Source organism: Rhinatrema bivittatum, chromosome 3, assembly GCF_901001135.1.
Source record: "Rhinatrema bivittatum chromosome 3, aRhiBiv1.1, whole genome shotgun sequence".
Classification (NCBI taxonomy): Eukaryota; Metazoa; Chordata; class Amphibia; order Gymnophiona; family Rhinatrematidae; genus Rhinatrema; species Rhinatrema bivittatum.
In genome coordinates, this window is record NC_042617.1 from 171,333,299 (window position 1) to 171,350,815 (window position 17,517).

Sequence of the window (17,517 nt, forward strand, 5' to 3'; positions counted from 1 at the left end):
ACTAGTTGACTAACCCAATGATTGATGCTGACAGTGCCTGAAGCACCCCTCATCTCATAGCACCTCAGATGATCATTCAGCTTGCCTTACACAAAGGCAGACCTGTATACATTATTGTTTTATTGAATGGGTGGATTTTATGTGTTTTTAGTATTGTTTCTCACCTTGACTGTTTTTCTGAAAGGCAAATAACTAGCTTTTGATGAAAAAACAAAATAAAAATAAACACAGACCATCTCCTTCTTCCTTTTTTCATGATCACCTCTCCAGGATATCCTTTATAACCATAAACTGGCCATTTCTTCCTTAGATCCTTGTTCACGCTTCTGTTCTTAAATATGTTCAGCCTTTTCTGTCATTCCCTAATTTCTCTAGATTGACTGGTGTTGGTCCTGATTCTTTCAAGACTACTGTAGATTGTCCCATTTTAAGGAAGCTACCCCTTGATCTTGATTTTATCGCTAATTATTGACCTACTTTTAAACTTCCATTTTTCTCTACGACTATTGAGTGAATAGTATACTTTCATGAATTTCTCCTGTCCTGTTTGTAACACCAGTGTTTTGTTCCATTCATCCTGATCATGGTTCTATTTGGTGTGGCCTGCATGAACCGAGCATACTCACAGTACGTTACAGTGTGGAGGCTGGAGAAGTTGCTGGAGTGTGCACAGTGAAGTCGTTATAGCTTGAGCAGGACTTAACTATTTACATTTTGTCAAGTTCATGCAACTGTTGAAGAGGATTTTTGTTTAACTAAGATGCTGCCAATTGTTTAATCTGCAGTAGCGACTTGGCTGAGTAATTCTGTGCTCCTATGAATTACCATGAAGTAATTAATCTTTGGAAGCTCCATTCTGGAAGACTCAGCTGTCTGGAATAGTACTGTGAATGTATCCTAATTGCATTAGGCATGAAGAAGTTCAAGAAAGCAATAGCAAATAGGGGTGAAGTGTCAGAGCTTAAGCAAATTTGCATAGACGTTTTTGTAGAATGTTCAGAAGAATTAATTATGAATCCATTTGCTCTTGTGCTGGCTATGGGCTTTCATTATAATTTGTTGCATTAATAAAGGAGAGTTTGGACCTTCACTGCCGGGTGTATAAAATCTGTATTGGATTGCAAAGTAAAATAGTAGAAGCACAAAGAATCACTCAAGTTTTCACAGTAAAAATATTTTGGCAACAGGGTAAAAGAAATTCATATGACCACTGATGGATTAGAAACCTGTTGAGAATGGCGGCCATTTACATGTTGACTTTCCAAGACAGCTTTAGGTCATTGCACACTAATGAAACTGCTGTCCTCCAAATCTTCAATCATCTTCACTCAACTACTGCATCTCAAATATCTACCAGACTCATCCTCTTCATTATTTTTTTTTGCAGCCTTTAATACTTTGGATTCTTTGACTCAGGCTCTACTTTGTTCCAGAGCCATGTTTAGGCTGGAGCAAGGCTGGATGCAGTAATGAAATAATGAGCTTAAGCGACTGTATAAAGATTGCATTACTATGCTGGCAGCACAGCATAATTGACCACATAAGGATAACTCTGACAGTGCAATGAGATTTTTGCACCTCACACTTTCCCTTCAACTCTTTTCACTCCATGTCTCCTTCTATCTTTCCCATCTCTGTCAGCACCTAGCTCCTTCTTTCATCTTCCATTGACGCTATCCCTGTTTCTTTCCTTATCCATTTCTCTCTTGTCATTCTAAATTTTTTGTCTCTTTCCTTTCTATTCACTCCCTTTCTCTATGTTCTCCCAGTCTATCCCTTTTCTGTATCTAACCCCTCCATTATTCTTCCTCCTTTCTCATGGTATTTTTTTTCTTCTCATCATTCATTTTTCAGGTTCCCACCATGCCATCTTCCACCCCACCATTTTCTTAAGTTTACCTTTCCTTTCCTTATCTCTTCAGCCCGCCAGCCTCCTCGTCTCTGTGCTCCTCTCAAGCTCCTTACCTTTAGGTTTCTTATGTGTGCAGACTGTAGGGACCTCTCTTCCTTACTGATGTCAAAGTGCACTGTACCTCCTCCTCCTCCTCTTCCTCAGTTGGCAATCCCAGCAGCATTGCTTCTCGTCTCCTTTTGCTGTCAGGTCAGGGGTATCCACACCAGCTCCATTGCTTAAACTGTCCTTCAGGCTGGCAGGGCCCAAGCAATCCCACAGTCTTTGCCAGTTTCTACCTGCTCAGCTGATTTGTCCTCCACAAATTTTGTAGAAACTCACTGGCCACAGTTGGCGTCTCTTCAGCCAGATTGCAGTCGTGTCTCCTCTGTGCAGGCGTGGGAGTGACAACTGGCTTTATGCCATTGCAGTCCATCTTTCTGTAACCCTGGCTAAGTGATGTTCAGTGCTGTGAAGAGGTGGGTCCCCTCCAGGTGTGATACATAGACGAGGCTTACTTTCCGTATTTCTTCTCTTGCTACTGTTTAAATCCAAAGACGGGGCTCAGATACTTCAGGAGGGGGTAAATTTGTTGACAAAGGAGTCAAAACCTTTGAGGGTGGATTGCTGAGAGGAGAGCACTGTCTTCCCCCACGGTTAAGGGTTAATTTGATGGGCCTAGTCAGCATTCTAGCAGTTACCTTCATGTCTGAAATTATAGATATATTTACTTTGGCAACATGCCCAAGTAAAATTTGAATATGCTTTAGTACATAGTACAGCGGTAATGAGTATTTACATATTTAAATTAGGAAGCTATGTTAAAAATGAAAAGGATCATGTTGTTTGTAATGCAGCTACCTTCAAGAATAAAAATGCTGTGTTAGCAGCATTGGCACATGCGTATCATACAATCCATGCATTAATACGTTAGCCATAATGCGCTTCAGTACATACCCTCCTGAGTGAAGCCACATCATGGGCGTAAGCAACTGAGCTGGCTCTTAAGGACACTGCTTTCTTTCACTGTGTTGCGGCTGCTATTGGTGTGTCTTTTCTAATTGGTAACATTATTTTAAAAAAAAATAATAATAATAAAAAATTGCCAGGTCAACAAAACTATTGTTCCTGCCCCTTGTCTCAACACAACTGGTTTACCACTATGGAAGGCGCTCTGTGTTTATACTGTAACAGCTGATCATCTGTGAAGGGAAGCAAGTTGGCTGACACATCAATCCAGAACTTGGATATAAGCTCAAAGGACGCTTTGTTTATTATGTCTGTACCAGCACACCCCAAGGATTCAGAGCAGGTGGAAGGCAGCAGTGCTGCTTCTGGAAGAGGTAAGTCCAAATGCTACTGACCAGGTACACATGAATGAGAGTCATAAATCATTGAAAAGGGGTAAAACACTGAAGAACTACACTGGCTTCCAATTGAACAAAGAATACAATATAAGGCACTATGTATAATTCATAAACTAATCCACGATGAAAAAGCAGACTGGCTCAACACTGCACTGCGCGTACATGTCCTGCACAGAAACCTGAGATCTGCTAATAAGGCTCTACTAATTGTCCCCTCTGTTAAATCAGCACGCCTCACGCAAGTAAGGGAAAGAGCACTGTCACTGGCTGGTCCTGTGCTATGGAACTCCATGCCACTCGAAATAAGGCTGCAGAGAAATTTGAAAATATTCAAAACTAATCTGAAAACCTGGCTCTTTAAACAAGCTTTTTATAAAGAGGAGAAAAACAGTTGATTGATAAGGACGCACCAAGCAAGCAATTGTTTTTAACCTACAAATGCATATTAATGTTAAATTCAAACTGTCTAATAATTTTCTAACAAACAGAAAGGCATAACTTAAACACATAGTTTATTGTACTAAAATGTTACTGTACTATGATGGCACATGTTTAATTTGTAATCTATACCACTCATAATTTTCATTATCGTGCCTTTCTGTAAACCGTTGTGATGGTTATCTAACTTAACGACGGTATAGAAGAGTTTTTAAATAAAAAAAAATTAATAAGAAAGCAAAACTTCCTTTTTCAATCATTTACGAGGTAATTTTTGAAATGCCTGCACTGGAGCAAAACTTGCCCCAATTTCAACGTGGAAAGCAAGCTCATGCTTGACCTTTTAAAAATGATCCCAGAAAAACTACTGTCAAAGTTCAAATGCATGCACTTTATGTGGACACTCTCCCCCCGCTCCACCCTGTCCCTGGGAACGCCTCTTCTCGCTGCAAGTAAAATTTACGTGTGTACTGGTACTATGCCTGAAAGTTTACTCGCATACAGGGAGGGTAGTGCAAGGTGTTGCATATAGGGAAAAATAAGCTTTGCTGTAGTTACACGATGTTAGGTTCCATATTAGGAGCTACCACCCAGGAAAAAGATCTAGGCATCGTAGTGGATAATACTTTAAAATCGTCAGCTCAGTGTGCTGCAGCAGTCAAAAAAGCAAACAATGTTAGGAATTATTAGGAAGGGAATGGTTAATAAAACGGAAAATGTCATAATGCCTCTATATCGCTCCATGGTGAGACCACACCTTGAATACTGTGTACAATTCTGGTCACCGCATCTCAAAAAAAGATATAGTTGTGATGGAGAAGGTACAGAGAAGGGCAACCAAAATGATAAAGGGGATGGAACAGCTCCCCTATGAGGAAAGGCTGAAGATGTTAGGGCTGTTCAGCTTGGAGAAGAGACGGCTGAGGGGGATATGATAGAGGTCTTTAAGATCATGAGAGGTCTAGAACGGGTAGATGTGAATCGGTTATTTACACTTTCGGATAATAGAATGACCAGGGGGCAATTCCATGAAGTTAGCAAGTAGCACATTTAAGACTAATTGGAGAAAATTCTTTTTCACTCAATGCACAATTAAGCTCTGGAATTTCTTGCCAGAGGATGTGGTTAGTGCAGTTAGTGTAGCTGGGTTTAAAAAAGGATTGGATACGTTCTTGGCAGAGAAGTCCATTAACTGCAATTAAGTTTACTTAGGTAATAATCAATGCTATTAACTGCATCAGTAGCATGGGATCTTCTTGGTATTTAGGTACTTGCCAGGTTTTTGTGGCCTGGTTTGGCCTCTGTTGGAAACAGGATGCTGGGCTTGATGGACCCTTGGTCTGACCCAGCATGGTAATTTATGTTCTTAAAGCCCATTTCCATGGGTAAAGTCCTCTTTTAAATCTTAACCAGTTCTTTATAATAAATGCATTTTTCAGAGACTCTCGTTTGTCATGTATATGTGCCTTGACAAGATTGTAAGCTCCAGGGAGCAGGGACTGTCTCTTATGTGTGTCTGTACAGTGCTACGTAAGTCTAGTAGCACTTTAGAATGATAAACAGTAGTAGTAGAAAAGGCTGTCCAAGGAATCGCAGGCAGACGAAAATCAGAAGACCTGCAAAGTCCTTTTGGGAGGGGGCAGGAGAAGGGTTGTGGTTCATAGAAGTTTACAAGTTTTCCGCTGTGTCCTTAGGAATACTTTACATATGGATTGATGCCACCTGTCCCTCTCTGTTTTCCTAGTTTGTAAAATCATTAAGAGCAGATTTACTGGTTTGACTTTATGTCATTTTGAATCTCCCTTGAAGTAAAAGCCACAACTTCAGTAAATACGTCTTCATTGACATACTAGGAGGAGCTTAAGCTTTATTAGTGCACTGCATGCCTGAAACCTATTAACAAATCGCAGCAGCTCTGCCTTTGGGATCCAGTGTTTTAAGATGAATGGAGAGAGGTTGTGAGCCGCACGGTGCAGCAGTTTCCCTCCTCGGAGCTCGGACGGACTGCACAGGTGGGAGAGCGTCATGCAGTGCTGCCAGGACCTGGACTTTAACCTCAGCTCCGTGCTGTTCATGGTAGGGCTGCTCTTCCTCTGGCAGCAAACGAGGACACCGTACAACTATGGCAAGCATCTGGACGCAAGAAGCAGCCTGGTGGCCGTCCTGGTGCCGGCCCGGCGCGGCTGGTTCCTCCAGGAGCTGCCGTCATTCCTGGTGCCCGCGCTGCTCGTCCTGCACAGCCCCCAGCCCGGCTCCCCGGGCTGCAAGCTGCTCTGCTGCCTCTTCTGCACCCACTACTTTCACAGGTAACCCAAAGAGAAATCATAACTGATACCGGGAAATTTCAATTGTACTGTGCTTTCCCCTTTTATGTGGACTCAGTGATAAGAGCTTTATTGTGCAGAAAATACATTTTAAAATGTTGTTCTAGAGCATCAGATATACAGTACCTCAACCCTTTCCTTGCTTGAATTTTGTTGAGGAACAAGCTGAGGAGGGCTGTAACATTTTTCCCTTTCCACATTTTTTAAATTTTCGCCAGGATATGAGGCAGACTAGCACCGCTTATTCGCTCTTCTTAAACAAGTTTAATTTTAAAGAGTTATCGAAGAGTTAATGATGCCGAGTTGTTAATTTAAAATTGATTTTTGCTCTTTTATTCACACTTTTTTGTTTGATGTTGATGGCTTCTTACCTCAAATTTGTTTAGGAATAAATGTATTGCTACACTGAAGATGCCTCTTGGAAAGATAAATGAGAGGTTTTTATTCTTTCAGAAAAAAAAAGACATGGATTTAAGACATAGGATGCTGGACATGCATAGAAACTTTTCTCCTAAAATGTATGAAAAGTTTCTGGTGGTGGTGGTGCTTTTCCAAATATTTTTGCAAAAAAAAATATTTTTTTTTTAGCACTTATGTAATTTTCTGGATCTCTTCTTTAAGTCTATAAATCATTCTGGAACCCCCAAGCCCTTGGTACATGTCAACAGAGCCCAGTTTCTGTAGAAATTCTAAATCCCGCTTGAATTTTTTGGCATCATTCAAAGAAACATAGAATATGACAGCAGATAAAAAACGAAAAAGGCAGTGTAATCTGTCAGTTCTCTCTACCTCCTGCACTGTTGCAGACCCTGTTTGTGTTCTGGATGTATCCTTACCTCTCTACTGCTAAGGTTACTAATGTATTTTGCCCCATGCTTTTTTGAATTCCAGTATCCTTGGGAGACTGTTCCATGCATCAATCATCTATCCTTATTCTTGACTTTTATCACCTTCCTGCCTGCTTATTATATTATTCCTAGTACACTTTTGTAGCTGTGGGGTTAATTTTAAAGAGAATCAATAAAACTACAAATATTACAGGGCAATGGGATGCAAGTTAAAAAATGCCTTCTCCAGTTCCCCCCGCCAAATAGTGTGTCTTGACAGCTGTGTTTTAATACAGCTGACTTATTGCCCAGAAAATGTTGGAGTATTGTTTTATGAAGTTGTCTGAAAGAAAAATTGAGCTTCAAAACAAGTTTGAAACCTTCAGAAAATGGTGACATGGGATATGAATGGTAATACACTACCGTCGCCTCATCACGTCCTTCTTTCCAACTCTTTTCTCCTCCTTCCTGACATGGTGGAACACTGAGCACCACGTCTATCCTGCTGTTTTGCCTCTCTCATTTGTGCCCTGGCTGCTCACAGCTGATGATGGCTAAAATCTCCTCGAAATACCAATTCCCTTTCAAGAGACCTAGATCCTCATGAAGGAGAGCGCACCAAAGAAACTGTAAGGTGCAGATGAATAGCTGGAAGGACAACTTTGCTAAACAGATGGATGACACTTCATAAACCTCCTGAAATCATGATGTGATTTAGAAAGAATAGTCAGCACTCAGCAGTGCGTGCAGGCATCTTTTGCAAACTGTAGCGTCTAACACTTTGCATGCAAGTTTTAAAGGTACAATGGTAATATCTACAGCAATATTTTTTTTCTTCTGCTTGATATTTGATATTTCATGTATAATTGTCATAAATAATGATAATTTGGGATCTATATATTGCAATCTTCAAACAGGATCTCAGTACATTTTTTAGTTTTAGCTTCAGAAACACTTATGCAAACACACACATATCATCTGATCTAGAGCTGGGAGAACCCAAAGACTTTTGATCCTTATTAAATCAGAAATTGAAGTATGAGAGGGCTCTGCTCAGTTCAGATTTTTGATATGTGCTTATAACTGTGATAATACATCATAGTAAATATTAAAATTCAAGTCAAATCTGCACTAATTGAGTGCTTAAAGGAAAAGGGAATGAGTTACATGATTTTCCCTAGTAAGCAAGACTCTCATTTGCCATGAAGATTCCCACTCCATGCAGTGCTAGAGTGGATTGTTGTGATGCAGGTCTGCATGTATGTATAATCTAAAAAACAGAAAATGTAAACACAAATTTTGCACACTGCATAATGGGGCAGATTTTCAAAGGGTTACGCGTGTAAGATACGTTTACCCATCGGGGGCGTTGCGGAGGTGGGGCCGCGGCCATGGTTTCAGCCCAGGGGCGTTCCGGGGGCATGGCCATGGCCTCCGGACCAGCCCCTGGACTGGAACATGGCGCACCGGCAGCTGACCGGTGCACACAAGTTACGCCTGCCTTGGGCAGGCATAACTTGTGAAATAAAGGTAGGGGGGGAATTAGTCAGGGCTGGGGGGTGGGTTAGATAAGGGAAGGGAGAGGAAGGTGGGGGGGGGGGGGCCGGAAGGTAAGTACCCTCTGAGGCCGCTCTGATTTCGGAGCGGCCACGGAGGGAATGGAGGATGGCTGCACGGCTCGGCGCGCGCAGGCTGACGATTTTGCGCAGCCTTGCGTGCGCCGACCCTGTATTTTATAACATGCGCGCGGCAGCATGCGCATGTTATAAAATCGGGAGATTTGTTCGCGCCAGGTTGCGCGAACAAATCTACTCTTGCGTGCACCTTTTAAAATCTACCCCAATGTGTATTATTCAAGTAATCAATAATGCACAGTTTTTGTCTCTCTAGAAAATGCAAGAGACTGTAATACTAACCGTGGCCACAAGGTGTCAGTATAATGGGTAAATGAGAGGCTGCAGCACCATCAGTGGCTATAAAACGTTAGAATCATCATGATTATTTTTTCATTTCATAGAAAAAGGATAGAAGGGCACAGAGGAGGACAGAGGAATAAGGAAAGGGAGGAAGAAAAGTACAGAAGGGAGCACAGACAAAAAGAAGAATGTCACAGGAAACAAGGGGGAGAAGGACAAAGGTGCACAGAGAGGGAGCGGAGTGAGGGGGAGAGGCAAAAGTATCATAGATGGGGCAAAGAGGGGATGGGAAGGAATCACTGGGCAGGCATCACTGAGAGGACAAGGAGGGGAGGGGAAGGTAACTCTGATAGGGCAAGAGTGGAGTGTGCCACTGATGGGGTAAGAAGGGGGGGTGTACCCCTGATGGTGTGAGGGGGAGGTACCAGTAACAGGATGGGGGAGAGAAAAGGGCGGTATTAATAATGGGGGAAGGATGAGAGAAGATACCACTGACAGGGTGAGGGGGAAAGAAGGGAAAGCACCACTAATGGGGCAATTATATTTTATGACAATAGACAAATCACAAGTACAGACTTTGGACAATTAGGGGTGAGTTTTAAAAGCCCAGCGCGCACCAAAGCCAGGAAATATGCGCAGAAGTAGGGTTGGCGCATGCCGCATAGATGTTAAAAGACACCCGTGTACATGCGTATCTCCTGGTACATGCACAAAAAATATTTTTTTCCGAAAAACGTCAGGGCGTGGGCATTCCAGGATTTATGAATGAAACCAGCACACCAGGGTCCCCTACCGTATAACTTTTACTTCTGCTATGGATGGCATGTAAGTCCTAAAAGAAAAAAAAAACTAGGCTAGTCAGCGGGGTTTTAAGGCAAGGGCCTACCCTTTACCTGGACGAACTGGAAATGAAACGGAGGAAACTGGTAATTGTGAGGCAGAATGTGCACGTCCATATAAAATTATGTGCACATGTACGCGCATACAGCCTATTTTATAACCATGCAAGCATATATGTGCGAATGTTAGAATATGACTGCATCCTTTGGCGCATCCTTTGGCGCATCCATTCGTCCACACCTATCCTCCAGACCCATCAGAAGCGCTTACAGAGGCACATTATTCGCCCCTCCAGCAACATCATTACTAAGAAAAAGAGCACTCTCAACTGCAGGACCACACCATTGGAACGCTCTCCCCCCTGACCTACGCCTCGAACCCAGTCCAGCAGAGTTCAAAAAAAAGTTAAAAACCTGGCTCTTCAGGCAAGCGTTCCAATCTCCAGAATGTAACTAAGCGCCGCATCCTGATTGAACTTGGGAATATTCTGTGTTACAGTTAATAATATGCAATTTTATGCATAATTAAATTTCAATTTACCTTACGTTTAATTTAAGTTCAACATGCCATTGGCCTAATTTTAATTAAATTATGAAAATATTTAAGGATTTATTGTTCAATGTTCTTTGTAAAAAAAAAAAATTTTTAAAAAAAATTTAAAAATTTTTTTTTGTTCATATTATGAATGTATTATATGTTATTGTTCAATGTTCTTTGTAAAAAAAAAACCCCAGTCTGACATCCCAGACCAGGGCAATCTTTTCGTTCCATGTAAACCGGACTGATTTGTATTGTATACAGGAATTCCGGTATATAAAAATTAAAAATAAATAAATAAATAAATCCTCATGTACACATACATGTGCGCCTGCAAGGCGTCCCAGTATTTATATTCCTGTTTTTACAGATGGACAGCTTTAGGTGGATTTTTTTTCCAGCGTGAAGAACTGTTGCAATAAAGGTCCTAATCTGACAAATACCTGGAAAGTCTAATTTTGCTAAACAGATAGGTGATGTTTCGTAAACCTTCTAAAATCCTGGTGTCATTTAGAAAGAACAGTCAGTCCTCAATAGCAATGCAGGCATCTTCCACAGACTGTAGAGTCTAACCTTTGAATGCAAATTTTAGTGGTAGAATGGTAATATCTCCTGCAATATTTTTGTGCAGTATTTGATGTTTTACATATAACTGTCATACATAATGATAATTTGGGATCTATAGGTTACTATGACTGCTAATGTTTTGCAAGTCTCTGCTGGTGATGTAATATTTCAGAAAACCACACATTTCCATCATCATCAAGTGCCTTTTTTTTGGTATAAAGATTGGAAATTATGAGGCACCAATTCTCTCTGTGCTCAGCTTCCCTCTTTGTGCCCTCATTGTGTTTCCAGATCTTGACCATTTTTAATGTTAACATTTCAAACTGTTCTGTACTTTCTTCTATCATGCCCGCAGTATAAGAGCTATATTTACTAAAATCTGCTAACACATGTTAATGAACGTTGTTTTTTAATAGATACCATTAATCACAATGGGGCCTGTTTCTAACAATGCACATTAATGTGTTACCACCTTTTTGGTTATTAAGTCCCCAAATTAGCTAATTTGCTACCAGAATCTCTTGAGTACTTGACTAGCAAATCTCCTTTTCCTTTTATACAGGCCTCCTAGTAGGGTTCTTCTAACATCTTATACACTCTTTCATTAGAAATTTTGTCTTTCCAGTTATTCTTCAGAATTTTTCTATAATGCCACATTTTAAATAAATGTATGTTCTTTATAATCTCTTTAGAAATCCAATAATTAACTTAAAAATAAAATATTTTTCCTACCTTTGTTGTCACAACTATTTTATTTGCTGCACTGTTATTTTTCCCCTTGTGCTTTCTAATCTTTTCCTGATTTTTCTGTGTAATTTACCTTCCCTTTATGTGTGTTTTCTTCATTCTCTCATCTGACTTCTTTTCATCTTTCTCTTTTCTCTCTCCATCTCTCTTCCTTTTATCGTCAGTTTTTATGTTACCCGCCTGTAGTACTTCTTTTATCTTCTCCACAGCTTTCCTTCTATCTTTTACCTTTGTCCTGCTCTTTCAATCTCCTTTCATGTCTCAATCTCCATTTCCCTCTCCTACTCCTTCTCCTCCCATCAACTCTCAATCTATCTTTTTTCCCCCCACCCTCTCTATTTCCCTTTCAATGTCTCTCGCCTTTCCATCTTCTCTTTTCTTACCCCTCCATCTCCCCATTTCTTACCCTTGCCTTTCTAATTCTCTATCTCCCTCTCCCTCTAACCTTTCAGTCTGTCTTCTCCCTCTATCACACCTCTTTTGTCTCCTATGTTTCCACCTCTTCTTCCTCTTCCCCATCTTTTCATCACCTCTCATCCTTGAGTATCTTCCTTCTCTCCTTCTCTTCCATTCCTTTACTCTATTTCCCCTTCCTTTGTTCTTTGTTCTCTCACCTCTTTCCCTCCTCTTCTCTTCCCCTCTTTTATTCTCTCCCTTTACTTCCACTCCTTTACTCTCTCGGCTCATCTTTTCTCTCCCTCCTTTCTACTCCTTTGCTTTCTCACCCCTTTTTTTCACATTCTCCCCTTGTCCCTTCTCTTCCTTTGTTTTCTCTTATCCCTTCTCCTCTTTTGCTTTCTCCACCCGCTATCCAATAATTTATTTATTTATTTTTATTTATTTAGTGGTTTTTATATACCGATTACTGTTTGCACATCGTATCGGTTTACAAGGAACTTTGTGGTTATATAGTATAGGTTTACAAAGAATATTGTGATTAAAGGAATAGCATAGTTAATAAGATTAAACCATTTACAAAGAACAAATTGGTAGAGTGCATAATAACTGGAACAGATTAAACTATTTACATAGAGCAAGTTTGCGGAGAGTAGGGTTAACATAAGTAAGTATAAAATAAGCTGTAAATGATAACAAAATGCAAGAATATAGCAGGAGATTAAGAGATTATATAGTGTGTTTGGAGGCATGTGGGGTTGCAAAAACTGGACAAAACTATGCATATATATTTATACATGTTTAAGGGCGAGAGCATAAAGGACATATAAATGTAACAGGGGAGACTGGGGAGAAGGGAACAAAATGTGAGGTTAGACTGGGGAGAGGCAATTCTCAGGGGGAGGATCAAATAAGGGGGTTGATGCTAAGGAGGTTTAAGCACCAGGAAAAAAACCAGGGAGCGGGAAGGGTACTTAGTCGAAGGCCTGCTTGAAAAGCCATGTTTTCAGTTTCTGATATTCTAGGACTTATCTGGCTATCTAGTTAGCTGGATAAAAAGTGGGTGGGCAGTAGGCGGTTTAGGGCGGTGCTACTTAGCCAGATACCTTATCCAGCTAAGTAGCAATATTGGGACTTAGCTGCATAGGTTATGCAGTTAAGTCTAGACCTGCTATTGAGTACTTTAGACTTAGCCGCATAACACTTATCCGGTTAAGTTCCGTTTGTATGCGGATATTCAGCGGCATAGAACTGATTGCTACAGAAAAAGTGAAAACCCTGTATATACTATATCACAGAGTATCAATCTATTTCATTATTGAGACCAGTTGGTTGAACAGTATTAAGATGGAAAATCCAATATTGGTCCCTGTGGTTAAGCATATATGCTGGATCACCACCCCACTCCTGCTTATGTAGATGCTCAGTCACTCACCACTTATCTTGAAATTGGTGGGAACATTCAATGCAGTGTTGTACCATCGGGGCTTGTAATCTTCCAGTTTGTATATAGCTGCAATGTTCAATAAGACGTTTGCGTATGGGGCAAGCAGTTCTACCAATGTACTTCTTTCCATAGGGGAAAACTATCATATACATGATGTTGGAATATAATCTTTGTGGTTATCTGCTTCATATAATCTACCCATTGAATCATCACGCCAGGGCCGGCCAGTAATAGATTGTCCACATGCTGAGCATCTTTTACACATCCAGTGTTTCTTGAACTGTGTCTAATCCCAAAGCAGACATCCATAAAGGGTACAACAGTCACATATATTTCTACTGCGTTTGTACACTATCAATGGTCTGTGTGAAAAAAGTGTATGAATCTGCAAAATGTGCCAGTAGTAACTGGGAGAGGCAAGACTCACGCTCCCTCAACCATATCCTTCCCCCCTCCTCCCCCCCACTTCCCCAAAAATGACAAACAACTTTTATTTGGTTAAATAAAGGCCGCAGTTTATTATACAACTTAACCCGAGCCCATAACTATTAATACAATCTTAACCAGCACCCCCCCTTTGACACATCCATCACCATCATGAATTTTCCCACCACGTCCCAGTAGTAGAGCTACTACAATGTCCTCCTTTTATCTTACCCCGCCTCTTCCTAGCGTGGGTAAGAGCCCCGGCCTCTGAGCATTGGCCCCCCTCTTGCTCATTGGCCATCTCATGTAGCATCCCTCACGCTACACAAGATTCCCCTCCCCCCCCCCGAATGCCTTTTACAATATATTAACAAAATCCACAAGATTGGGCTCGGGTTTACCGCCCACCACTGCGACATTCACATATGACATCTGAATACACTTATTATCCATAGAACCTCAATCTCCAAAAACACATAACCAACATTACAAGAGATTGCTTTTACAAATTACACATCCTGAAAAAACTAAGACCCCTCTTACACCATAACGACTTCCGAACTGTCCTCCAAACTACTCTATTTTCAAAAATTGATTACTGCAATACCTTACTTCTAGGATTGCCTGCGTCCACCACCAGACCACTGAAGATGTTGCAAAATGCAGCAGCCAGAATTCTTACCAATTCCCGGAGATCTGACCATATCACTCCAATCCTCAGGGATCTCCACTGGCTCCCTATCTCAGCTAGAATCCTTCATAAAAGCCTAACCATCATCCACAAAACCCTACACAATAATGAGATTCACTGGCTTAATGACGCCCTCCAGTTTCATATCCCCAACAGGCCCACCAGATCTGCCTACCTAGGAACTCTAACTGCCCACTCTCACAAATCTGCCCAGCTCACTTCCACCCGAGAACGGGCTTTCTCCATCGCAGGTCCTACACTATGGAACTCGATGCCACCAGACTTGCGCCTGGAACACTGCCCTTTTAAAAAAAGTTAAAAACCTGGTTATTCAAACAAGCATACTCTTAATCCCTTCCTTGTCTCTTCCGACCTCCCAGTCTCCTTTACTCCAGTTCTCCATTACTCCAGTTTCCATATCCACAACTATTTAACCCTTTCACTACCTAACTTACCTATATCCATCTCTGGTAAACCCCAACTATGTTTCATTGTCACTTCAATTTGCTTCAACAGCTAATGCCTTTGATTGTCGTACAGTTGTGTAAATATATTATGTAATATAGTTGCTATCGCAACAAAGTCTTAAGTTTTTCTCTTTTTTGTTCCTGTATACTTCCTGCTAACACTTTGTCTTGGCCCCTTAGACCATTCCACTCTCTCATCCAGTTCCTTATGATTCCCTGTTAATTGTAACTTTTTTACTCTTCCTTTCTCTCTTTTAGTTTTTGACTCCCCAGTTGTATGTGAACCGATGTGATATTCATTTGAATGTCGGTATATAAAAGTTATAAATAAATAAATAAATAAATAAATAATAGAACGCATCAATTGGGAGGGAGGGGACGCTACTTGCTTCCGCTGCCTCAGCCATTCCCATGTCAACTGAGGTGCAAAAATGGCTGTCCATGATAACTTTTATCTGCCAGCCAATGGCAAGTCTTAAATTCAAACCTGGCGCCACTATTGGCTACCAATGCCCTACACATATTCCTCCCCCTCACCCCTCCGTCAGCCTACACTCACATGCCTCCCATTAATATCAACAGCGTGGGACAGGCCCATGCTGTCTTCACTTATAAATCAATGAAGACACTGCCGAAGATTTTGCAGTGTACTTGAATACACAAACCAGGTTTTCACCCGTGTGTTCCTCACTATTGTCCATGAAGAGCCATTGTCTTTCAGCATATCTTGCCCTTTTAAAGGCATGCTTAATAATCCACGTGTCAATAGCCTTCTAGGTAAAAATTCTGCCTCCTTTTTAAATTCTTGTATCATGGAACAGATCCTATTCAATCATAAAAATTGTCCCATTGGTAAATTCCTCTTCATATGGTATGGGTGGAAACTGTTGAAATCTAACGGGGTATTTCTGTCATTCATTTTTCTAAATACACTTGTGTTCAAGATGGAACCAGACAGATATAGAAATATCCAAATAGTTGATGGGTCATAGTAAAATTCAAATCTGAATCCAAACTGTTAAACCAAGCTAGAAAAGAATGGAATGACAACACATCCGACCGCCACAGAAAAAATGTCATCAATGTACCGGGCCCAAAGGGCTACATCCTCAAACTGTGCAGTTGTCTAAAAATAGCACTCCTCAAATTTGGCCATACAAAGATTTGCAAGGCTGGGAGCTATAGTGACTCCCCATCTCAGTTCCATGAATATGTATATAAAATGTATTTTCAAATCAAAAATAATTCAGTGGAATTCTGCATGGATGCGTGCGAGTTTCCAGTGCATCATGTAAGATCTGAAGGGTCTCCTCCTGAGGAATGCTGATATACAAAGATTTTATATCTAGTGTAATCAGCTGCATATTTTCTACATTGGTGACAGTGTCTAAACTCCTTTGCATATGTTTGGTGTCACATACATATTATTGGATAGTGGGGGCTATCGGTTGTAAAAACCAGTCCACAAAAATTGAAAGTGATTCCAGTACAGACCTGATGGCAGCATCAATTGATTTCCCAGGTGGGCATTCCATGTTCTTGTGTATTTTCGGTACCATGTAAATTGTTGGAATCTTAGGATGTTCAGTGATAAAAAAAAACTGGCTTCTTTTGCAGTAAGAAAACCTTTTATATGACCTTGGTGGCAATGTGATGCTGAAGTTGAACAGAGGGGTTTTTGTCCAATACTTTATAGTTAACCTGGTTCACAAGCTGCGAATGAACTTCTCCCAAATATTGTTCTCTGTTTTGTAGCACAATCGCTTCCCTTTGTCAGTGGGTTTTATTATCAACAAAGTATCCTGCGATAAATATTGTAAACCCTGGTGTTCAGCTTTTGTGAGATTAAAATGAGGTTTGCATCATTGTTGTTCAAGGACAACCAGATCTCATAGGATCAAATTCTTAAAAGCTTTAATATGTGGGTCAACTACGCCTGAAAGTAACCATGTACATTTTGGAGAGACAATAGAAATATCAAGACCAGGAGGATATTGTGAGAAAAATAGATGAATCTGCAATTTCTGAAAGAATTGGAAAAGATCAGTCCTACAAGTAAATGGATCATGATGTTGGTATGGTACATAAGAGAGAACTTTCTGCAGGGCAGCAATCTGCTCCTTACTGAGAGGCTTACCAGAAATGTTTATGACCGTGGATTTTGCCACTTCTGAGAGTGAGTATTCGGATAACCTTCCATGTTGTTCCATTTCGGACAGTATGGGTGACATGTCCTGATGACATACTCCATTGTTCTCCTAAAAAGGAAGGAGCAGAGAAGGAAGAAGAAGCAGAGGCCATTGGCATTAGTAAAGGGTCATGATTTTCATCATAATTAGATGATGACTCATCAGATGTAACAAACGCTACTCTTTTTGATTTGGTTGTCTGTCTACATTGCCATAGTCTTTTTCATCTTGGCAAAATTTGCAAATTTTGTCTTGTTTAATACTACTTCTGAACTGCTTGATAATTCGATTGTGCTCATCAAGACTGCATTCATAGTTTTCAAGATTCTCATGAGTTTGTAGATATTGCTTAGCTTCGTCAATTGTTATTTTTATGGAATCAGTATTTTTTTTTTTACAATATGTTTATTAAATTTTTACAAAGAAAATATAAAATACAGAAGGAAC

The 17,517-nt window shown here is 40.6% G+C and overlaps 1 protein-coding gene across 2 annotated transcripts in view; it reads left to right on the forward strand.

Moving 5' to 3' along the window:
• Nucleotides 1-5,590: 5,590 nt before the first annotated feature.
• SRD5A2 (steroid 5 alpha-reductase 2) overlaps nucleotides 5,591-17,517 on the forward strand; it is a 229,142-nt gene continuing 217,215 nt past the window's right edge. For both annotated transcript variants that reach the window (XM_029593943.1, XM_029593944.1), the window contains exon 1: nucleotides 5,591-6,002. In XM_029593943.1, the coding sequence (XP_029449803.1) occupies nucleotides 5,722-6,002 (281 nt within the window). In that variant the 5' untranslated portion in view covers nucleotides 5,591-5,721. The remainder of the gene's footprint in view (nucleotides 6,003-17,517) is intronic.